Consider the following 24,122-nt stretch of genomic DNA (forward strand, 5'->3'; position numbering starts at 1 on the left):
AAGGGAAAGCTAATAAAAATAGGAGAGAGAACTAGGGACAGTGTTCAGCTCTTAGGATTAAATTATACACAATTCCAAGAGCTCTTTGGGTTTCTTTCAAACAATTAGAGCAATGACCTATATTCTGATGTACACCTTGAATGGGCTTGCTGTTAACTGCTGGTTCATGTCTCCATCTCTACTGTATGCCTTCATCCAGCTGCTATAGGAGAGATGTGTGCCCAATTGTCTAATAATCCTGATTTACTGCTTGGTATTTGAACACCCAACAGGAAAATGAAATCATTTGTGACAAACACCCTGAATCTCCCTGAGAGGACTTAAAAGCTGTTGCCTAACTTGCTTTAATAGCACCAATGTTTGTCAAATAGCTACCTTTGTTGTAGCCCTGATGGTGCTAGGATATTAGAGATCAAAGATATTACCTCATCCAGCTGGTATTGAACAAGCTTTTGAACTTCCTGAAGAAAAGCTGTAAGTTTGAAAGCAGCACTCTCTCACCAACTGAAATTGGCACAATAAATGGTATTACTTCACTTGCTTTGTCTATCAATTAATTGGCATTCAAGATGTATTGGCAACTGGTTTCATTGGAGCAAGATGGCTGCCTTCACCACCACAGTAGTAGCAGTATTAACTTTTTTTTTGAGTTCTATTTTAGTTTTTATTCCTAGAGGGCTTTGCAAGTGTGTGGTTTGAGCAGAGTGGTATGCTGTCCCTTCAACCCTCCTCCCTGCTACTGCTGTGATAACTAAAGCAATATAGCAGCCTGGGCAATAGCTGAAAGATGATGGCTGGTTCCTAGAGCAGTAAAGGGAAAGGAGGAGCAATTCTGGTCAAACTGGTTAGTAATGAAAAGGAACAGTTAGTCTTCCATGTGGTTGGGGAAAAGAGCTAACTACAGATGAACTGTGCCAAGCCAAACATGAGCCTCCCTTTGCCAAGCATCACTAAATATAAAAAAAGGGAACAGCCATGGAGATCACTCCATTGCTGGTAGGAATTAGTAAATCATGTTCCTTTTATAGGTCAGATAACATGCATCAGAAGCCTGCTCATCTCAAGAGGATTTCTTATCCTGCATCATGCCTTTTTCATTTCCATGAAGTGCAGCCTGTAGTGAGTCAAGGTTTTTAGCCTGTAACCAGATCTATTTTTCCTTTAGCTGGAATGTAAAGAAGCTGTGCTGAGGCATTTTAATTATACAAGTTAGTGGGATTCCTCCCAACACTTACAGCATGTTCTAACTGTATATATCCCTTTAAAATACAATTATACTTCTGAAAGTGACTGAAGTCTGTTTCTTCCATGAGTTTGCTTCACTTTACTAGAAAAGCTTCCCCCCCCCACCCCCCCAACAAACATGACTAGCCCTGCACATTTGCACATGAATCTGGAAATCAAACTTATTTCTGGCTCATGCATCAACACCGATTGCACAATCAGAACTTAACTTTGTTGTGTAAGGAAGAACTGTAACTAGTCACCCTTGCCAACTAGTCACCCTACAGAAGAGTGAAAAAAATGGGGGGAGGGGGAAGGAGAGATGGTGTAGCTGGATCTAAGATAAAGCCTTTAATATCAGGCTGTCTAGTCACCCTACTCTTCTGGCCCTGAAGTATTGTTAGTAAACAGCTTGAAACACACCTTAAAATGTTGCTGTTTTAAAGAGATCAGTTTAGCTCAGCTTTTACACATGCTGAAAACAGCAAAAGCTATGGCAATGGGCTATCAGTAGCATGTGTGGAAAATAGCTTCCTTCAGGCAAAAAAAAAAAAAAAAAAAAAAAAAAAAAAAAAACCACGACATCTTTTACTCCTTTTGGAAGCTAGGTACATTAGACATGTCAAAGGTGTGTTTAAATACAGAAGTAATACAGATTCACTTCTATTTATAAAAAGATCAGAGGACTGATGTCAAAATTTTAAACTTTATTCCCCAAGTTTATATTACAGTAAATATAGAATACTGTACAAAGGTGTAAATTGTCTTTGCTCTGAATTATGCATATACAGCTTAGCAGACATGTTTCACATTCAGTTTGAATCTCAGTGCAAGTAGGCACCAAAACATCCAACATACCTCCAAGGTATAAAGAGACATACAAGTTTTACAGGTTTCTCCAGCAAATTTTGTTACAGTACAAAATGCTATAAACTGAAAGTTTCTTAAAAAATATAAACACATATTGCACCTATCCCAAGTAGAAGTGTAACATGTTCAACATCCACTGAGCAAGCGTGATGCTTTTAACATGCTTCCCTCCATCTGTTTGTGCCAAGCAATCGTAGTTATTATCCAAAATGACTAGTTTTGTTTAAAGCCATTAAAGTAATTCCCTTTTGGGCATACTGCTATAAATATAACACTTGGTGAATGTTAAAAGGGTTCTGGAGAACCTTTTGTCAGTATGACTTTATTCCAATGTGCTGTAACCAAACACACAGAGTAAATCAGGACAGTGTAGTATAAGAACTTAATACCATCAAACCCTAATCCCCTTTTAGGCATTTCAGCATAATACCCCTATCCATCACTCCACGGTGTGGTATGGAACCTCCACCTCTATGCCGCTGTGTATTTTCACCACTATATATTTAAAAAACATACGACTATACAAGTGATGACCCAACAGTTTAATATATGTAACAATTTGAACAGTAACAAAGAATAAACTTTGTATTACACATCACTGACTGCCATATTGCCTGTTCTGAGAACAGCCAGCAGTGGCATGTAATTACATAAACCTCTCCAGAAGAGCAAAAGTTGCTTGCACTAAAGCTAGTTAACACATTCCATGCACACACAAAAATGAATAAAGTTGAAGGTAAAAGCAAATCATGCCATCAAGCTCACTTGCCTTGAGTCTCCTTAACTCTGCAATTTAAACAAACAAATGTAGGTGGGATTCAAATGCTCCTTTTAAGTACAAAAAAAAAGAAATACATGTGTGTATAGAAGAAGGAAGTGAGAGAAGTTATGGAACAGATCAAGTGTTAATAAACTAGGCTGGCTACTTAAATAACTACACTGAAATTTACAAAAGCCAAGGGAAAAAAAAAAAAAAAAAACATGGCTAGCTGAAGGCTACTCCATGTCTTAAACATTTAAGCGTTATCTCTGTAACATCTCCAGCATAGTAAAACCATGACTTCTATGAAGGCTACAGGTGTCCCTGTCAAATACAAAAAATGCTCTTGTATTCAAATATGATCCACTTGGTCATTCAAAACATGATTGGAAAACTTGGTTTCTGGTACTACAAGATTCTCCGGACCATACGTAGCGATATAGCAGCTGTGTCCATACAGTATGTTTCTAAAGTCAGATCCCTACATGGCCTTTTATAATCAAAATATGTTAATCCAGGCAATAAACTGCTTATAGAACTGATGAGATGAAATTCTAAGTAACAGCCTTTATACAGATAAAAATTTACACAATTTCTATAGATAAAATGTTTACAAAAATAAGCCCCGTAAAATTAACTCCAGAGAATAAACATGTAACAGACGTGTTAAATCAATGAACAATGAATTCACAAGCTTGAAGGCTGCTGGATTGCTGGACCTGCCTCACATTCACGTAGATTCTCTTCTGACCTCATATACATAAGAAACACCGTGACAGTGGCAAAAGTAGCTGCATTGACAGGGAAAGCTCGGAGAAGTGTAGAAGTAAGACCTCTTGTAAACACCTTCCAACCTTCCTCATGGTAACTCTTTCTAACGCAGTCCAGAATTCCATTGTATTGAACAACTCCTCTGACTCCATCTGCCTGAAGCCGGGACTTGATCACATCCACAGGATAGGTAGACAGCCAGGATACAATTCCTGACATGCCTCCAGCCAACAGCAATTTGGGGATGATGTAACTGTCCTCCACTTCACAGCCTAGGTATCTGGTCAAAGAGTCGTATGTCAGGAAGTAAAAGCCAAAGCTTGGGGTCTCTCTTAGGAATGTGGACACCATGCCCCTGTTGATGCCTCTCAAACCTTCCTTTTGGTAGATTTTAAGCAAGCAATCTAGAGAATTCTTGTAATTCTTTGACTTTAGATTGTATTCACCTGTTCCCTGAAGTTGCATTCTTGTCTTAGCTAACTCCATAGGGCAGCAGATCACACACTGAATGGCTCCTGCTGCCGAACCTGCAAGAAACTGGTTTAGAGGAGTGTCTTTTCCGAGAGCACGAATAGTGTTTCCCTGAACGCCAAACACAAGTGCGTTAATGAAGGTAAGTCCCATCATTGGTGACCCAATACCTTTATAAAGTCCAAACGCCTAGGAAATAAATTAAACAAAATGCTGTTTAAGAATAGCGTTAAAGATTTTCTAAGAAAATAAGCTTCTCTTCAGCTCTTGTACAACTGTTGCTCTAACTCAGAGGTGGGCAAACTACAGCTTGTGGGCCCTTGAGCTCCTGGCCAGGGAGGCTAGCTCCCAGCCCCTCCCCTGCTGTCCCTCCTCCCCTGCAGTTATGCCACTGTGTAGGCAGCATGGCTGGCTCCACTGGGGTTGCAAGCTCCTGCTGCTGTGAGCTGCATGGTAAGGGGGCGGGGGGTTGGATAAGGAGCTGGGGGGCAGTTAGGGGACAGGGGGCAGTTGGATGGGGTGGAGGTTTGGGGGGGTTGGATGGGGGTGGGGTTCCAGGGGGCCTGTCAGGGGATAGGGAGCAGGGCAGTCAGGGGACAGGGAGCAGAGGGGGTTGGATGGGTCGAGGGTTTTGAGGGGGCGGGGGCCAGGCTGTTTGGGGAGGCACAGCTTTCCCTACCTGGCCCTCCATACAGTTTCACACCCCGATGTGGCTCTCGGGGCAAAAAAAGTTTGCTCACCCCTGCTCTAACTTCTCAACAAGGTGGCTGGTGGCAGACAGAGATATTCCCTACAAAGTACAACATTGTCTGTCTGCATTAAGCAGAATTTGATCAACAGCTAGAACTCCAAAAAGCATCTTTCAGTACAAGAACATGGTCAGTTAAATGTTTAAAGTTCTCGTAACTACTTAATGGTCGCAAGTACAATTATGATAATCTCATCTGATTTCCTGTATTATACATACCACAGATTTCACTCTGCTATTTTTGTAACCAGCCCAATAACTTGCTGTTGAATTAGAGCATCTTTCAGAAAGACATCCAGTCTTGTTTAAAGACTGAGTCAGTCGTGCCCAAATGTTTCCTGTCACGCTCCCCCCCTTAGCAATAATGGGCTCTGTCTGCACCCACTCCATTAATGCAGCTGACTCAGCAGATGAGCTACATCTGGAGACAGATCAGAGCTGCAGTGCTCCCTCCCCATCATACTGTGGGGACTGGCCCAGAGACCACAACATGCCTCCCTGAAAAGTTCCTCCATGCCCCCCCTAAGGGGCCATGCCTTACAGTTTGGGGACCACTGCTTCAAGTGATGAACCCTCCACAGGGATTTAACAGGTTCAATTGTTAATTTCCTTTTTTAAAATGGTATTTTATTTCCAAAGCGTTAACTTTGTTGACTTCAATTTCCAACCACTGGATCTTGTTTATGCATTTGACATCTAGATTACAAACCATGCCAGTGCTTTGACAACCAGGTTTGAAAAGTTTTGGTGCAAATTCTTAACTGTTCAGAAGATCCAGAGATAAACCTGTCCTGATGCAAAACTCACATTTCATCTGGAGCTCAATTAAGGTCAATGTAAAACACTACCATTTCAGAGTTTTTCTAATCACATTAAATACATTATTTATCCTTGTAAAAACAGCGGTTAGCTACTTACTGATTCATGCTTTATGATAGACTGAAAGCAATGGTAGGTCCCACGGTAGAGAGGTTTCTCTACACTTTGTACTTGAAGACGCACCTACAAGAAGTTTAGTAAGAAGAAATTATTTGTATGGCAATATCGATGTAAGTGTTACACTAGTGCTTGGTACCTATATATGAAGGTATATTATAGTAATGTCTACACAAATCACACAGTAAAGATACCAGAATGCCATAATGGCAATGTAAAATCATTTTAAAGAGATGTTCAGAGTTGATTGCCTTTGAGATGATGATAAAACCTGGGGGGAAGCATTAAACTAAGTCCTTTTTATAAAAAAAAAATGGGAAATATTTAGCCAATTTGAAAGTGCAGTACAGTGAAAAGTGGCTTTAGGTTTAACCAACGCTAAAAAAACAACAACAATGCTTTCTTAATCTAGATGTTATGATTTATCAACGCTTTGGGATGTAATGGAGAATTTTTATAACTGATCTACAAACTAGGCATGAAATCTGGCCAGTGATATACTAACAGTCCTCAAATGAACAATTTTAGAATGTCTGGATCAAGGTTTTCAAAAAACAGCCAGTGTTTGTGAATGCCCAACTTAAGACTCCTTAAGGAGGTCTGATTTTTCTCACAGGTGCTCAGCACTTTCTGAAAAATCAGGAACTGCTAAGGTGTCAAATTGGACACCCTCCCCCCCAAAAATAATCACAAGACTCTTTAAATCCTGGGCCTGCTTTTCTTTTTTCTCTTTTTTTTCCCCCCCATAAAGGCAGAATGCTAATTTAATATTTCAATAAGCTTCATAAAGCATATTTCTAAGCTACAGTGCTCTAAGTGATCTTTATTTACTCTGATTTGTATATACACTCCTTTTGTAACATGCACTTTACCCTTAGTATATTTTTGGTCAGAAAGATGCCACCATAACTGTGTGTGGAGTGAGATGGGGTAGGGTGAGAGAGGAAGGCCCCATATTCTCATGCATTTATAGGCCACTCCTTTAAGGCTTAAATTTGTCCCCCCACCCCAGCCTTAATTTGTCTCCTGCACTTTAAAAACATTTTTAAACTCAAATACACACATGTAAAAAGCCATATTCCAGTAACTAACATTGATTCTGGCTAGAATGATAAAGCTAGAACTTTGTCTTTGTTTATCAGAGTGCAGGGTTGTGAGCATTTTGGGGAGGGGATACTTATAAGCTATCCAATATGCTGCAATTTCAAAGCAAAACATGCTTTTTAAAAGAAGTTTTAATTCTAGATACCGTAGTTCTCCAATTTGCATGATGGATTCTTGACCCCAATAACTGTTCTCCCTATCTGCTTAAAGTTCCCACTGATGTCAATGGTGTCAAGACCCATGCATACAGCAACAGCAGAATATCTATGATAGTGAAGGCAATGCATGGGTCAGGAAAGGATTTTGGCCTTGTTAGTTTTTTGTTCAAGTTTCATATTTAGTTTTCACTTTTAAAGAGACAGTAAAATTTACTTTCAATGTTAAATATTAGTATTTTCCTCAAAGTAAATACTAGACCATGTAATATGCAAACTAAATGTCTAGGGTCACTTTAAAAAAAAAAAAAAAGATGGTTTGAACTATCCAAGCACAAGAATACCATTTTTAGCCTGCCTTATGGCAGGACAACTCACTCCAGGGAAGCTGCCTTGTTTACAATGAGTCCCAACTATACAGGCCTTGGAAGTAAAGAAAATAACTTAAGTTTAAGACCTTTCATTGCCCAATAACTTTGTATGCAAGTGTTTGCAGATAAAAGCTACCAAAAGTGTGCTCTGTATCCAAGTTGGAACCCTTGGTATAAAGCTTCAGTTTCTAGCCCTAATTATGAAATATTGGACCTTGAACCAATCACTGGACAGGACTGAATACTACCTCTCAAACCTTAGGCTAGTATAATTGGGCCTAAAAACAACACAAAATCTAGAGGTGAAGAGAGGGATTTTGTTCGTTTTTTAAATGGCAGCCTTTTGAAGACACTTCAATTGTTAATGTCGGAACTAGTCAGGGCAGAGGTGTTAATTGGCATAGTGGAGGTAAATGCTTGATAAACTGCATTTATCAATGGCTCACTGCCACATTTTAATATTTTGAGCAGAAAATAAAGTTTGTTGCTTTTATGCTATATTATTTGTCTTAAAAAGAGTCTGGCAGAGGTGGGGTTTATTACAAAATTATACTATATCATTAATCTGCTGATAAACTCTTCTCCTCCTCCTCGTCCCTGACAGTTCATGGTGATTTAAACAGGCTGACCCAAAAGTAACTTCACTTCACAATTTCAAGTTACTGAAAGTTTGTTTTAAGATATCAAAGAATGAGCAGCAAAACAAACAACAAAAAAACCCCTCAAATATTTAGTATGTACAAGTTTGGTGCATTTTAGATATGTCTAAACTAAACATACGCCCTCCAATTGAAAGTGTGCCCAAGATCCAGTTTCACAGCCACTTTGTGCACAACCTTAAGCACATGGTGAGAAATGCACACCAGAAAGAGTTTCAGGAAAAAAAAACAAAACAAAAAGAAAACAAACCACCACCACCCTATAGACTTAAATGTTCCCATTAAAAAGGGATTCTCATACCCCACTCCCTCCAATTCAGAACACTAGTAATGGGACACAACAGTTTAAAACTAAAAGGGGGAGGGAAAACTATATAAGGTTGTCTGTTTGAACTAATCATACATTTTGGAATAAATTAAGACTGAGAGAAACAGAAGTGTTCACCTGGTCTATACTTACTAGGTAACTCTCCAGTGATGAGGCTTATCTGTCATCTACAACAAAGTAACACTTTTGCTGTTAATGAAGACAGCCCCTAGCTCAGAAAGTAAAGGCAGTTAAAAGCAACAAAGCAATTTTACATATTACATCAACAAACCAGGGAAAGGGAGTTTGCCACTTTTGAGATTAGACTCAAATCAGTTTGATTTGTTTTAGCATGATTTTAGAAATTAATTCTTTATTCTACGTGTTTCCACCATCCCCTTCTCCCCCATCCCACCTTCCCTCTCCCCCATGTTTTTGCCCTCATGAAGCATGATCACTGGCAAAAAGGCTTAAAAGTTAAGGAAGCAGAATTCTGGCTCCACTGATGCAGCTTCCTCATTTTGAAACTACTGTATCAACAACACTTTAGAATAGTTAAAAATAAATAAATAAAGGCAATCCAATTAGTCATCTAATTCTCATTTTAGCAGAGCACACAAGAGACAGCATTTAAACTGTTCTCTCTTTTTAAAAGACTGGTTACAAATTCTTAGTTTTCCCCCACACTTTACTAGTGTTTACACTGGCTGATTATACAAATACTGGTTAGTATTTTATTCTCCAGCATGGAAAAGGTAGGGAAGGCTATTTCCTTCTACCACTAAGAAAATAAGTTACCCTGGATTTAATAAAGCAACAACTATTAAAACAATTACAGAAATTGACAATACTCCATTGAACTGTCATACCAGTTAGTCTTTGGCCAATCCAGCTCTCACTGTGCATTAAATAATGCTTAATTTAAAAAAGTTACAATATTCAACACTAGAGCATCAATCCTTCAGACATAAGCACTTGCTTAATTTTTATATCCTCTCAGTAGTTCCACTGACTTAAGCATCTCCCAAAACCTGAAGTTAAGCATGTATTTTAGTAGTTCCACTTTTGTCAATTAAACTAGACAAGCCATAAATTTAAGCATGCGATTAAATCTTTGTAGGCGTGGGACTGTAGTACTTTTCCTCTGCACCAACTCTAAAAATAGTTGCAAATCCAAGTAATACAATCAATGAGAATGTGTTTAGTGAAATTCAGCTGAATCTCTTTAATAGTGAAGGTTAACATATCCTGAAGTATTTAACTTTATATCAGAACGGCTTGCATTGGATTTATAGGAACTTAATGCCCAGTAATACGAGAGCTTTTCAATAACCATGTGGCTAAAATATGTAATAGGGTGATGCACACCCTTAATAGCAGTCAGATATTTCCCTTATTTATTGCATTTAGATATCCAGCTTTGTCCTGAACTTAAAATGTTAGATGACATGCTCTGTAGAGGAGAAAGTTATCAACTACAGTATGTTAATTTAGTATTGGGTACGTCTTCTATTGGGAGACTATATTCTGCCTTTACAGGTGACCAGACACAGTAAAGGTATCAAAGTGCCTATATCCCATTTTGAAAAGTGACTTAGACACTTAGGAGCCTAAGGGCAAGTCTTCACTACCTGCCAGATTGGAGGATAGCGACTGATCTTTCGGGGATCGATTTATTGTGTCTCGTCTAGACACAATAAATCAATCCCCGAACATGCTCCCCATTGACTCCAGTACTCTAGCTCGCAAGAGGCGGAAGTGGAGGCGACGGGGGAGCGGCAGCGGTCGACTCGCCACCCTCCTCACGGCCAGGTAAGTTGACCTAAGATACGCCAACTTCAGCTACGCTATTCACATAACTGAAATTGAATCTCCCCCCCACCCCCCAAGTGTAGACCAGGGATAAGCCTCATTGACTTTCCAAGAGACATAACCAATTCTGAAAATACTACCCTTTTATCTAATAGGTCTTCTATCTCTAGCTACTTGAATCCTAAGTCTCAGCCTATCTGCATACAATACATACAGCTGATAGTCATTAGTGTCTCAAAGGAAAATCAATTCTGGCTAGGAAAGGTAAAAGGATTCCTTGAAGAGGAAGAAAGAAAGAAGCCCAAAACAGTGTGTCAAATTGTGACACTGCTGCTTCATGCAGTTAATTGCTTTTGTTCACCAATGATATGACTATTGGCCAATATAACAAACAAATGAATGCTTTCAGAGTGAATAGGAAAGCTTTTCCTTTAAAAAAAAATTCCAGCCCATAACAAAATAAGATTAAATTATAAGAGAGGGTACAGGCAGTTTTAGATGTCAGTGATAAACAGCTGCAGGGAAGCAAGCCTGGATCCAAATTCTTAAGTTTAAACTCTGTCCTGTTACTGGTTTTAATCTTACATTGAAATGATTTTCATTTGCTTTTAAAGCTCTGGGACTCCAGCAAGTCTAGAAGACTACTTGAAAAGGATTGTTTCAAGTTTTGGACCAACAGGCTTACGCTTCTGAAATGCCGGTGTTTGTATTTTTTTCCCTTGTAAAAATACTTTTGCACTATTTTCTGCCTGGAGTGTGCGGAAGTTAAACCTGTTCAAAATCAACCCACCTTAACAGTGTCAAACGGATGTCCTACTAGCACCCCAGCAGCACCTGCAACAAGATAAATGGCAGTTTTATGGTTGAGCTAGTATTTTTTCCCCCCCTTACAGCAATCCAATGCTACAGTAGCCCTAGAATGAGCAGATAAAGTGCACCTAAAGTTACACCTAGAGTTGTTACAGGCAGGCCACACATGGAACAAGTTACCAGGGGAAGCAGTGGATTATCCATAATTTGACAACATCAAGAGAAGACTAGATAGCTTTCTGGAAAATATGCTTTAGTCAAACAAGTCACTGGACTAAAGAAAGGGTGAAATTCTGTGGTGTGTTACTCAGTAGGTCTGGTTATTTTATCTAATGATCCCTTCTGGCCTTAAAATCTAAGTCAGTCATCTCCAGCAGGCAAATATTGTGGTACCACAGGCATGTCCATGTAGAAGTGGAAGTGACTGTCAGGTATATATGATCTTTACTGGGTCGGAGCAAAACTGAGACAAACATTCTTGTAAGAATAGGCTGACAATAGTCTTTCCAGGTGTGGTGGAAAATAGTGCCGTAACTCAGTACTCCTGATAGAATTTGCTTGAGTCCTAACTGAATGGAGTGAAGAGATCTCACTACAGTGTGATTAGGCCTAAGGTTCTTTGCCTACTATTTTGAAGCACATAAAGGAAGTATTTTTTTAATACTTCTTTCCCAGAAACAACTCAGCGACAGAATTCTTTAAAAATGATTGATAGCTTTACTCTTACTCATCTAGTTACCATTAGACATTAAGGGCTTGCCTACGCCTCAAATGCCACTGCAGAGCAGGCGTGATGATAGTGAGTGTTGCCACGCCTAACCCACAGGTCCTGGAAAGTCACTGGGATTCACAAGGCTTGAGCTTGGCGCCTAGGCTTCCTATGCAATCAATGGGGAGAGACAGGCGCCTAAGAATAGGAGTCACAAAAAGCCAGCATACCAGGTGGCTCTTCACCTAACCTAGCCAAAGTCCAATCCGAAGCAGAGTGCCCTGTGATAAGCTCTGCCCCTTTCTTGGCGATAAGGGCCCAACTGTGGGCTGCAGTAAGGCACCTCCCTTTGTTTGGGATTCTCAGCTGCAAGCCCTCTCTTGGTGTTAAGTGCCTATGCCATTTTAGTAATAAGCAAGAAGAGAGAACTTCCCTCATTACCTTAGCCACTGGGCTGAAAGTTCTCACCTGGAATGTGGGAGACCCCTGGTTCAAGTCCCCCTCCATCTGAGGGGGAAAAAAAAATTAAGAGATCTGCCACCTCAGGTGAGTATCCTTACCACTGGGTTACAGGATAGTCTGATGTGGGGCTCCCTCTATATCGCCTGTGGTAAGATATTCCACTGTGGATGAAAGAATCAGTGGGTGAGAGAGAGAAAAATATATGGCTCTCTAGCCTGGTGGCCTTATTGGAAAAACCTGGGATGCGAGACCCTCAAAGTCCAGTCCCAAGCACCAATGATTCTTTCAGTAGTTATCTACAGTGGAACAGCTTCACCAGAAGAGATGGAGGAAACCCCACATCAGACTGACTAGAGCATTCACCTGAGAGGAGGGCAGATCCCTGTTCAAATACTTTCTCTAAGTAAAGGGGAAGTTGACCTAGGGGTCTCCGCCCAGGTGAGTACCTAACCACTGGCCTAAAAAAACCTCTTGCTGTTTTGTGTAAGCTCCCTTATAGGGGCCTGACCTGGTAGACAAGGCCTGGGTATGCTTTACCAGATTAGGCCAGTGGCAATTTAGGATAGGAACATCTATCTGCTGCTGATCATAGCTTTGCACTGGGGCTTAGGTGTCCAGGTGCCTTGTTGCAGCAAGCAAACACAAAGGCAAAAAATAGGCACCTAGAGAACTTTTACTGCAAAAAGTTAGGTGCTGACTCAGGGTGGATTTGATTTAAATCAAACTGAAGACTCAATTTAATCATGGATTTCTACATAAAAGTGCATTCTTGTCAGTTATACATATTCTTCACAACTCAGAGATAGAGGAGACCCAAACTGGGTCTCTTTTACGCCCTGCTGCCATTATAGGTTTTCCCTTCTAGTGAGAGAATGGGATGGTAGATCTCAAATGAGGGCTACACTCAGAAAGACCTCAAGACTTCTGGAGTATTCTGCTCAAATTAGTTTCAGTTTTGTTTCTACTGCCTGCCCCTCCCTTCTCACATTTATCTCCAGACTTCTTTTCCTTGTCCAAATCTATTCCGCCTCCAACAATCTTCTATTCATTGAACTTTTTTGAACCTTGCACTTTTAGAGAGAGGTAAGGGACTGACTCTGTGTACACAAATTTGCAGAGGGACAATAGGGTTGAGGTCGGAGGTCCCTAATCCATGAACTATTGGAACTCATTTTAAAAAAAAATTCTTAAACATTACATGAAGATATTGTCTCGTAGAATTATAATTTATAATCCCCATTCCACATCTTTGAGCTATAATGGATCTTAATTAAAACTCTCTCTACATAGATTTTTTTCCTCAAAAGAATTTTTATCAAAAATTCAATAAAATAAAATGCCAAAACAAATTTTTTTTAATAATTGATTTTTCTCCACCCTGGGGGCTGAGTAATTGTAGGCCGTTACAGGGTTAGGGGGCAGTTGAGCAGGCATTTTGTGACTGGAGCCTTGTTGTGGGTTAGGTATTTAAGTCCTTGTACAACTCTAACCTTAAGTATTTATATCCTCTATGAAATTCTGATGTAGAAAACAGGAGGTATGGTGTTAAATATCTAGCACAGCCCCTACAGCATGACTATATACACCTCATTTACAGAGCAGTGGATTCCAACAGTATTTTCCCCTCCCATCTCTACGTCTATGTAAAGGTTTTACTGCCATCAGTCAGCTAACCATTAAACATCTCTTCCAAGGGAGAAAGCTAAAGGTTACACTTGCATTGTTTTATTCAAACAGATGGCCCACTGATCCTTAGTCCTTGACTTGTTCATGGAAAAAGCCTCTATTCTTTCTCGCAGAGATACGATCTCTTGCTCTCTGGAGTTCACAGCTATAGCCAGAGGCAGGCAAGCAACTCCCTACACAGATGTTCGAGGCTGCGCACAACTGCGGAAGAAACGTAAGTACAGACTGCCAAGCGGATGCCATACCCTGCCATACCCTACCCCCTTGCAGGCCCTTCCCGCCCCCGCTTGCATCCTCCGCTAGGGGGAAGTACTTAAGCTTAAGGAAGCATCTAATGCCGCATCTAGGCACGTTTCCCATCAATGGGATGTAGCAGGAACGAGTTCCCTTTGTGTGCTTTGTACCTGTGGGCGGGCAGTGGAAGAGCTACCCGGGGCGCGTATCGCGCGCAAGGAACACCTGCGGATTCAGCATCGGGGGTTTGCACGTTGCGGGGGGGCTGGGAGGGAAGGGGGAGTGGTGGCTGTTCTAGGGGGAAGGGAGGTGAGGGGACTCCTAGGACGTGCGCCAGAGGTGGTGACCGGGTTGGGGAGCAGCCGTGGAGAAGAGCGTGATGCTCAGTTCGCGGGGAGGGGACAGAGGTGCGGCTCCTTGTTCGAGCTTTCCCCCCCCCCTTTGATCTTGGCGGCCGCTGGACGGAGCAGAACTTGGGTTTCCGCGAAGAAACCTGACTCCCGGGCGCTGACTCACCCCCTGCTCCTGCACCAGCTCCGCGCACGCTCCAGCCCGCCACTGCGGGCAGAGACAATGGGCCCAGCCCGGCCCCTACAAAGAGCCGGAGCCATTCAGGGCGCGCGGAGCCAGCGGAGGCGTGAAGCTCCCGGCGCTGGCAGAGAGAGGCTGCCACGCCAGCAGCCTGCCGAGCGGGGGAAGGACCCGCCAGCGCTTGGAATCCTTCTCCCCAGCCGGCCCGGCGCGGGAAGAGCCCGATCCACCCCCGCCTCCTGTGCGGCCCCCGCCCATACCCACCCACTGCTCTGCGCCCCGGGACCGGGCACGCGGCCCCAGCGCGTGGTCCCTTCGCTGTGCGCCCCCGCCAGGGATCAGGCCCCAGCGCCCCTGGCTCGGCTCCTGCCCCTCGCTGCTGGCAGCCGCTTATGTAACCGGATCACTGCAGCAATCCTCGCGCGGAGCCCCAGCGCCGGGGGAGCCTCGCTCCTCTCTTACCGCCAACGCATCCCGCTAGGAAATCCAGCGCCATCCTGCTCTCCGCGGACCCCTGCTGCAGGCCCGCTGCGTGCTGCTGCCGCTCCCCCCTCGCTGCACGGGGCACCACAGCGGCTGCTCCGGCGGCTTCCTGGGGCCTCCCGAGTCCCTCGGGGTTGCAGGGGCTGGATGCGGGGGGGGGGGGGGGGGTCGGCGGCTCGAGATCAGGGACTCCCCCGGGCAGCGATGGCAGCAGCGACCGGCCCCCGGACACGTTCCAGCCCTGCGCAGCGCAACCTCCGTCCCGGCCCGGCTCGGCTCTTGCCCTTTCTATTTCTGACGCCGCGGCAGCGAGGAGTGGGGGGAGACAGAGCCTTATGGGGAAGGGGAAGCCTCCAATCAGCGGCAGCGGGCGAGACAACACCCCTCCGCCCGGCCGCCGATTGGCGGCTCCTCGGGGGTGGCTGAAGCCTGGGGGAGGAGGGTGGAAGTGGCGGAGACAAAGAAGCCGAGAGGCTGGAGGGTGCTTCGTGCTCTCTCGTCTCCGGGCTGGGGCCCGGCGTTCAGCCTTGGGGCAGCGCCTCTCGCTGCCGTGCAAGATGCCAGCGGGGGCGGGCTGACAAAGGGCTTTTTCCAGGCTGGTCGTTCTTATAATAGTGCAGCAGCTGCCCCACCTTCACCCCGCCTGCCCTTGAGTCGGCCAAAGCCGCGCTTCTCAAGCCTTACGCAGTCTGCTGCCGATCGCCCCGAACTGGGCGGGGGTATCGGACGACCTAGGGGCTGCTACAGGTTCACACTTCCTAAAAATCTCTTGCGACTGTATTGGTTTAGGAACGGATACAGCTAAAGCAGTACGGCCCCCTGGCAGGGATGCTGTTATACCAGTAGCGCATTCACCATGCCTACGCTAGAGGGCTGTACCAATTTAACTGGATTTGTATAAAATCACACCCCTAACCAAAAAATGGTGTAGACCAGGCCTACATGCAGAATTAATGGCTCCCGAGAATCAGTGGCAGATTGTTATCATGACTTAGGCCCTGAAGGATGTGATATGTGTGTCTTTATAAAACACTATGCAGACATCTGTGGTATATATCGGTATTAGCAATATGCTGCTGTGAACTGCCTCGGTGGTGCTCCTTCCACTTTTATACAGTTTTTCCTATTCAGATTCCTAGGGTTCTAGTCAATATATATTTTCTGGGCAGAGAAGGAGGATTTCTCTCGAGTTCTGCACAGTGCCGTTTGCACAAGACCGAATCCTGTTAAGATGGCATAGCTTTTTTTAAAATCTGCTAACGGTATTCAGTTTCCTTCTTCATCAAAATGTGGACTCTTATCTTGCAAGCGGGGCCAGAGAAGAGCCTTGCTGAAGTCAGCTGGGGGTCTGTTCATGTGGTACTTGCAGCTTCAGACAAACCTGTGATTTTTCAAATTGATAGCTGGCTATCTTAAAAAGAAAAGGAGTACTTGCATGCATCCCATGAAGTGAGCTGTAGCTCACGAAAGCTTACGCTCAAATAAATTTGTTAGTCTCTAAGGTGCCACAAGTACTCCTTTTCTTCATGGTAAGTGGGGCACTTAAGTACTAAGACAGATAGAAGATGGTACTATTGTGTACACTACAGCCATCTGGTAGTGATCACTGAAAAGGAAAGTGTTTTCTATACAATTGTTGTCTACTGGCATTAGTAACATACTAGGGTGTAAATATCCTCAATTCCTGGTATAACTGTATGAATTTCTCATTTTCAACTGGACCTGCAGACTGCTGTTCATAACAAACATACAGCTGTTTACATGTAATACTTGTTATATATCATCTTTCTTTCATTTAACCGAAGAACCCTTTGCCCATGAAACCTGCTCTATCGATGTATTCCCTGTGCTCTGAAGCTCTAGAAGGTAAGGTTCCCATTTGTTGGTGCACAGGGGGAAGAATGGCCAAGTTGCTGTTTCATCTGTATAAAGCTATTTACCTGGAATTTCAGGTGTACCGAAACTCCAAAGGGGAAGGAGCTCTCTGCTATCTGTTTTTGAACGGGAGGGAATGGCTACAGAAAGTTTCCTTTGAATAAGAATTCTTCCAGTGACACTTGAGGAGTCACCATAAAGATACATAGCTCAGAACTGGTTGGGTAGTAGATTTGAACTGAAAGAAGGGGAAAGGTCTCCTATCTTGTGTAATAGAAGGAAGGGAACCTGGAGCACGGGTCTGGTGCAAGGCCTGATGCCTGAACCAAAGTCAGCAAGAACCATGCTATGTACCAAAATAAGACCCTGTCATAAAGCAGATACTTGTTTACAATTCACTGTCCGGTACATGATCTTGGCAAAAACACAGCTAGCGTGGCAAAAACAGAGGCAGTCCTAAGAAGTACTAGGTACTGGATATTAATATAAATAGATTCCAGAAGGCTAATATAGAGGTGACACTCTGTACCTCAAAATAGCACCCTGGAACCCCCACATTCACCACTGTGATATGGTATGTTTTGTACAAAATATGCCCTGTGAGGTATAATTTGAGAAGTCATGAATAAGGCTGCAATTTAGTCATGGCAATCACAGATTCCATGACTTTACTGGACCTCTGTGACTTCTAGGGCTTCAGGAGGCGGAGGCAGAGGCAGGACTGTACGCCGCTGCACTGCTACTGAGGCTGGAACCAGGAGGACCCTGCAGCCCCTGCCCGGCGACTTCCGCCGGGGCCGTGCACCCCAGTTGTGTGGCGTCCAGGGCTTGGGGAGTGCAGGGCTGCAGCAGGGGCTGTGCTCCCTAGCCCCAAGGTCCCGGGCTTGGTGGGGGCTGCGGGCTTGGCGGGGGCTGCAGCCGTGGCCGCGTTCCGCCAAGGGCTGTGCACCCCCTCACGGCTGCCCAGGGCCGTGCACCCCCCCCCCCCAGGGCTGGGGCTGCAGTGAGGCTGTGCACTCCTGTCTCGCAGCTGTGGTCAGATCCAGGGAGGGCCGCCCCAGGGTGGCCTCTCTTGCTGGAGCCAGGGCTGTGCCTGCCCCGACCATGGCAGGGGGCTCGGCTTGTCAGTCCCTCCCCATGGGACTCCATTCCCCTCCCTTACCTAATCCTGCCCCTCCCCCCCGGTTATTTTTAGTAAAGTCACAGACAGGTTACGGGCTCCGTGAATTTTTGTTTATTTCCCGTGACTGTCTGTGACTTTTACTAAAAATAACTGTGACTAAATCTTAGCCTTAGTCATGATCTGTTGAGCATTACTATCCTGTTGAATTATGTGTTACCATTGTATCTGAAATTATGAAGTTCTGCTATAGGTGTGTTACTGAAATGTTGAGTCTGGGAGACGCCCATAGCTGGCCTTTCGATGGCAACAAAGCCAACACCCTCAAGACAGATTTACAACAGAGCTAGCTGGCCATCTGTTGATGGCTCATTAAGGAGAATCCATTCTCCCAGTGGGACCTTCCCGATGCACATAGACAATGGGGATTGCTTAACCCAGTGACTCAACAGGGGACATAGAACATGTGATCCCTGACTTATTTGAAACAACATCTTTCCATGCACATGGATTGGGATATATCAATTGGAGTCTGTGACATCAGCCTTGGCCTCTCTCCTCCCCCACCTACTCTGAAGGCAACAAGAATGTTTGGAAGAAAAGACTTTGAACTGAGGGGATTCCAGGCTGAGCAAAGAATTTAGCCCTTACCACTTGAAACATCCAGTGGGGTGAGAAAAGATTTTTGATTCAAATCTCCCTTAGTCTAATAAAGTTTAAAATTTAGACTGTGATTTTATTTTTATTTCTTATGCAACCAACTTTGACCTCTAACACTTATAATCACTTAAAATCTATCTTTCTGTAGTTAATAAACGTATTTTAATGTTTTATCCTTACCAGTGAGTTTATCTAAAGTGCTTGGGGAATCTATCCTTTGATGAAGTGGCAAACTAATTAATGAGCTTGCATTGTTCAAAAGAAAGTCTTGAGCAGTGTAAGATGGCACATTTCTCGGGGTGCAAGGCTTGGAGCTAGTGGTATTTGCTGATGTCTCTCTTATGTATAGTTCCTCAGTGGCTTACAGAGTATTAATGCCAATTAGCTGGGTGTGTCTCTGCATGCTGTTGGCTGAGAGATCACAGCACCGGAGGGGTTGCTTCTTCTCACTAGCATGACATTGTAAGGGACAGCCCAGGGAGGAGAGTTAAGGGAGCACAGCGGTCCCACAGTTCCAGGTTGTTCCCCGGGGTATGTCACAACAGGTAAACCCCAACATAAAGATGTGGCATAAACACAACTCTGGGAGATAGTACAAGAACACTCCGACCCCGAGAAAGACAAGGATGGGAGGACAGGATGATAGATAGAGATGTTTTTGTTGGATCCATCAGGTACAAGGTGTAGGGTTGGCAGTTAACCTTGTCAGAAATGTAATACATAACTTGTTTGTATTAATATATAAAAAATAAATCAGAGGAGGGGTACCTTTCTCCAGCCGAGGGGACAGCAAAACGTCCTGGTACCATTGTGACAAGCATACATGTGTTAGCTTACCTGTAGACAAGGAGCCAGCGAGCTAGTACCACAATTCATCGATGATAAACCTGGCCAAGTGCCTTCATCACTGATCTGAATCGTGATCTTTCTGGGTAGTACTGTCACTATCTGCACAGAGCTGGGACAGCACACAGAGAGAAAACACGTGCACACCAGCTGACAACACCTTATAGCAAGAAATGCATCTTTGGTAGCAAAATGACAGGTTTCAGAGTAGCAGCCGTGTTAGTCTGTATTTGCAAAAAGAAAAGGAGTACTTGTGGCACCTTAGAGACTAACAAATTTATTAGAGCATAAGCTTTCGTGAGCTACAGCTCACTTCATCGGATGCATCCGATGAAGTGAGCTGTAGCTCACGAAAGCTTATGCTCTAATAAATTTGTTAGTCTCTAAGGTGCCACAAGTACTCCTTTTCTTTTTGGTAGCAAAAACTCTTTGAAAAGATCCTGTATGCGTTTCCTCTTTCTCTTCCCCCCCCTCAAGATTCTGTGCCATTAGGTGGATTCTTCAACGGGAGGCTGTGACACAGACTGAGCGATGGCTCCTCAGCAGGGTGCAGGGCTGAAGCCAGGGAGGACCGCAACAGAGCTGAGTGAACTCCGGTGAGGCCCCCTCCTACCCAGCTTCTAAAAAAAGCTGAATTCACCATAGCTAGTTTAGCTGGTGGAGCCTCAGGATAGGAACAGACAGCACTTCCCAAAGGACTGGAGACAGGCTTGCTTGAATGCACCTGAGAACTCTGGGACTACACTACCCACTGACATCAAACCGTGAATAGGGTTTAGCAGATGGGGAAGAGGGAAGTGATGTGATAAAGGGACATGTGCCTAGTATAGGATATTCACTCTGGCAGGTGCTGATCTCAGGTAATGAACTACTGCCAAAGTTACTGTGGAGCAGTGTTTTTGTTTCCTTCATATAGATAGTGATGCCGTTTTCCCAAACTGATCCTGTTTCTTTTTCCCCCTAAAAGTTTTCCTTGTTTCATGCACACAAAAACACACACACTGCTTGTGGGAGGGGAAGTATGCCTGTTAAGAGAACCCAGGGAAAGTATTTAGGGAGCCCAGAAATTCTGGGTGTGGATATGAGCCAGTGATGTTTGTTTTAAGATGGACCCTGGGTATTTGAAGCTGGCCCTGAGTCTCTCGTGGGGGTGGGGTATGAAGCAGCATGGAAAAAAGGTGAAAGGTGATTGGTAGAAAGAGTGACATTGTAGTGAAACCGGTTTAGTCTGTAGCCTTAAAACAAGCAGCGCCATATATGGGGGTATAGTCTGTCATGCTGAAACAAAACCTAACCCTATCCTGTGTTAATGTTGGTTCAAAGCTGATTCATCTCTGAATTATGGCTGGGGAAAGCCTTTCTTCAAACGCCCAATGCAGATGCAGTTATACGATTTAAAAGGGCCTATGCTGGTATATCTTATTCCCCTTCCCATGCACTCCCTCTGTTTGGTGAAGCTTATGGGTGCAGTGGAGTGCGAGTCAAAAGGGATGTGCTAATTCTTATATCTCTCAGGTTCTTTATAATTATCTCAGCTGAAGGAATAGCACTTGTTGAACATGTTCATCTCCATTCTGCTAAACCAGTTCCAAACATAATCTATAACAAACTGGGACTAGCTTGTAGATAGGAAGTAGTAGCTTTCTCTGGCTTGGAATGAGGACACACCAGGTAAGAATTGAAGTGGAAGGAGCTGGTGCCAGTCTGGGAAATGTCTGTGGTTCCCAGCCCTTCCTGTAGGTGGAGCAGAGCTGTAACAGTAATACCACCCGATGGGAGGGAGGGGTGGAAAGTGTCCTTGCTTAAAGATCCTGTTCCCTCAACAGTTATGCCTTCCTTCTAGGGAAGAGGGGAAGAAAGAGCTTCCTTGTTGCTGACTAAGGCAGGGGGAAATAGAAGAGGAGATCCAGTTACAACCAGGGAAATTATTGAACTTCTCTTCACATTTTGAACCACTTGTTAAACCTGGGCCCAGTGCCAAATACCCATGAACAATGGAAAAGTCTGATATAGACCTGGCTCTTATCAGCAACCACCTCCAAACTTTGGTTTGAAATTGGATTTTGTGGTTCAATTCCTCTCCACTCTGGATGCATGTCACAGAAAGCTCTTAAGTTAGTTCCAAAGAAAAATTTTAAATTTTGCCAGGTTGGGATTTAAATTCCATTAACCACAGAAAGCAATGTGGGACTTGAGAAGCAAATGATCTTTCATTGCTTGGCTAATGACCTAAAACAGGATGAGACAATAAATAATTTACATTGGTAGAATAATTGGGACTAAACATTAGAACAGTATAAAAGAAAAATGCACAAGTTGAGGGCCTATTGCTCAGCTGCTGTATGGAAACTCTCATTGTCTAACCCAAGAAATTCTTTTCTTCTCCAAGTGAATCACTGAGCATCTTTAAGGAACCTCACTGTGTGGGTTTATACCCATTTTCCTAGGTTTTCTAGCCTCTGTTGTATTCATCACCCCTCTCAGCTTCATACCATTGGCCAATGCCCGGAAGATATGTCTGCACAGCATTTTGGAGTGAATGCGACTGAGCCTTCTGCCCGGGGCCAACAGTCTCAGGCTAGCGGGGCTTGGGTTAGTGCTTTGAAAACAACTGTATAGACAGTGCTTTGAAATTGCAGCTTGGCGTGGAGCCCTGGCTCTGAAGCCCACCCACCTCCAGAGGCCGAGCTCTAGCCCAAGCCGCAACTTCTAAGTCCTGTCTGTACAGCTATTTTTAGAACACTAGCTGTCAACGTGGGCTCGGCAGCTTGCTCCTGCTCACCCCAAAATGCTGTGTAGACATACCTTTACTGTATTGGGTTTTATAGGTTAGAGCAGCCAATGCACTGCCCAGTGAGACAGTAAAGGTCTCTATTGTCCATTAATTTGGTTACCCTAAATTTGGTGACACACAGCCTCTGTGTGTTCACTGAAACCAATGGGACAATAAGATCGAAGTACCATATGATAAATATTGAAATTAGAAATGTTGAAATGCCTTGATAAGGCCAGGGTTTAAGAACCTGATGCTGCTTCACACAGCAAACTCCAGTGGAGGGCACGTCTCACTGAAACAGATTTTGCTTACAGTCTTCATCCACGAGGACAGGGAGGCAATGTTATAGCCTTTGCTAAGAGGTTAATCCTTGCAGAGGCAGTGTCATGCCCTTTAAATGCATACTTCCTCCGTACTTTACCAATTGCCACGTTTGCAATGGAGGACTTCTGTAATGTCAGACAGGATTTCTATACATCCTAGTCTTTACCTAGTGTGAATGCAATCTCTGATATTTGGCCTCCATGGTCAGACAGAGACCCTGTTTATCTGGCACCCACTTATCCCCAAATCCCAGTGATCTGTAACTGGACAATGCCCACAGAAATACGTCTTTCATGCTGAAATGTCTCTCCCTCCTTTATCTGAAACTGTCTGAATAAATTCCAGGTCCCCTGTCATATTCAAATATATGGGCCCAGTCCATCCCATCCGCTGTGTGACTTTAGATGGCAAGCTTTTTGGGAACGGGATTGTAGAGTGCTGAGCATGTCTTTTGTGCTAAATAAAAAGTTTGTAATTCAACAGATTTTCACAAGTGACTAGTAGTTTTGAGTGTCCAACTGGAAACACCTTAAAGGGACCTGCATTTCAGAAGGTGCTGTGCTATCCACCCTCTGAAAATCAGGTCCCTTCAATGTGTTTAAAGTTGGACACCCAAAAATTTTAGGCACTTTGGCCACAGTTTTCCAAAGCAAAGGTTTGAGATTCATGAGACTTGGATTTTATTCCCAGTTTCTGCCTCAGACTTCCTGTGTGACCTTAAGCACTTACAGTTTTGTTGCCCCAAATGCCTTTTAGGCACAGTGACTGTAAGAGTCCTTTCCAACCACACAGGAGCAGGTGAGACTTGAAAGATGTTTTTAAGTGTTCTAGAAGTTTAAAGTACTCCAATTTCTACTGTTCTTGAAAAAGACGTTAATTTTCAATTCTGTACATGTGTTTATATTTCTTTAAGCATCTGTTTTTCTTGTTAATGTGCAATAGAATTCCAGTTGTTTTAATGTGCTAATTGCTATGGGAATTGAGTGCAATTCCCAGGGTTTTAATATCTTATAATTACATTCAAACTTTTAAAATAGAGAACAAACATATCTTAAAAAATGATATAGAAAATGGTAATAAAATAAAATTTCAATCAAAAGCCTTGCCTTAAAGCCATGTGAGGAAAATTCCAATCTTCTTTTTTTGTATTAAAACATGATGTATCTTGCAAGTCTCTATTTTTAAATGCAGTGTGACTTTGACTCTGTGCAAAGATTGCACAATTCAGGGAGAATATTCTTGGGCAAACAGATCACGGGTATAAAATTCGTTATCACACCAACAGCTTTTGATACATGAAAAAGGATATTTTAGGAGAGCAAAAGTAAAGTGTCTATAGATAACTAACATTTGATAGCCAAAGCTGTGATTTCTGAGGCTAAAAGTCAGAGAAACACCTTACAGAAAGGGAGTGGCTT

At 43.5% G+C, this 24,122-nt stretch overlaps 1 protein-coding gene and 1 long non-coding RNA gene across 3 annotated transcripts; one reads left to right on the forward strand and one right to left on the reverse strand.

Annotated features, from left to right (window-relative positions):
* Positions 1–1,916: 1,916 nt before the first annotated feature.
* Positions 1,917–15,408, reverse strand: SLC25A29 (solute carrier family 25 member 29). Of its 2 annotated transcripts, none has more exons than XR_006282145.1 (5): positions 15,083–15,408; positions 10,979–11,022; positions 5,763–5,846; positions 3,156–4,285; positions 1,917–3,016 (listed from the first exon to the last, which is right to left on the reverse strand). XR_006282145.1 is itself a non-coding variant. In XM_043516812.1 (5 exons), the coding sequence occupies exons 2-5, from the start codon at positions 15,114–15,116 to the stop codon at positions 3,542–3,544; spliced, it is 906 nt and encodes a 301-aa protein (XP_043372747.1). In that variant the 5' UTR covers positions 15,117–15,219; positions 15,304–15,385; the 3' UTR covers positions 1,917–3,541. The 2 variants fall into 2 exon arrangements, 1 of the variants encoding a protein (XP_043372747.1); XM_043516812.1 differs by having other exon boundaries at positions 1,917–4,285; positions 15,083–15,219; positions 15,304–15,385.
* Positions 15,409–15,525: 117 nt separating this feature from the next.
* LOC119857445 lies at positions 15,526–18,929 on the forward strand. Its single transcript, XR_006282146.1, has 2 exons — positions 15,526–16,969; positions 17,056–18,929. It is a non-coding gene; the product is annotated as an uncharacterized LOC119857445 (long non-coding RNA).
* Positions 18,930–24,122: the final 5,193 nt, after the last annotated feature.

Source organism: Dermochelys coriacea, chromosome 6 (assembly GCF_009764565.3).
Source record: "Dermochelys coriacea isolate rDerCor1 chromosome 6, rDerCor1.pri.v4, whole genome shotgun sequence".
NCBI classification, from domain to species: domain Eukaryota; kingdom Metazoa; phylum Chordata; order Testudines; family Dermochelyidae; genus Dermochelys; species Dermochelys coriacea.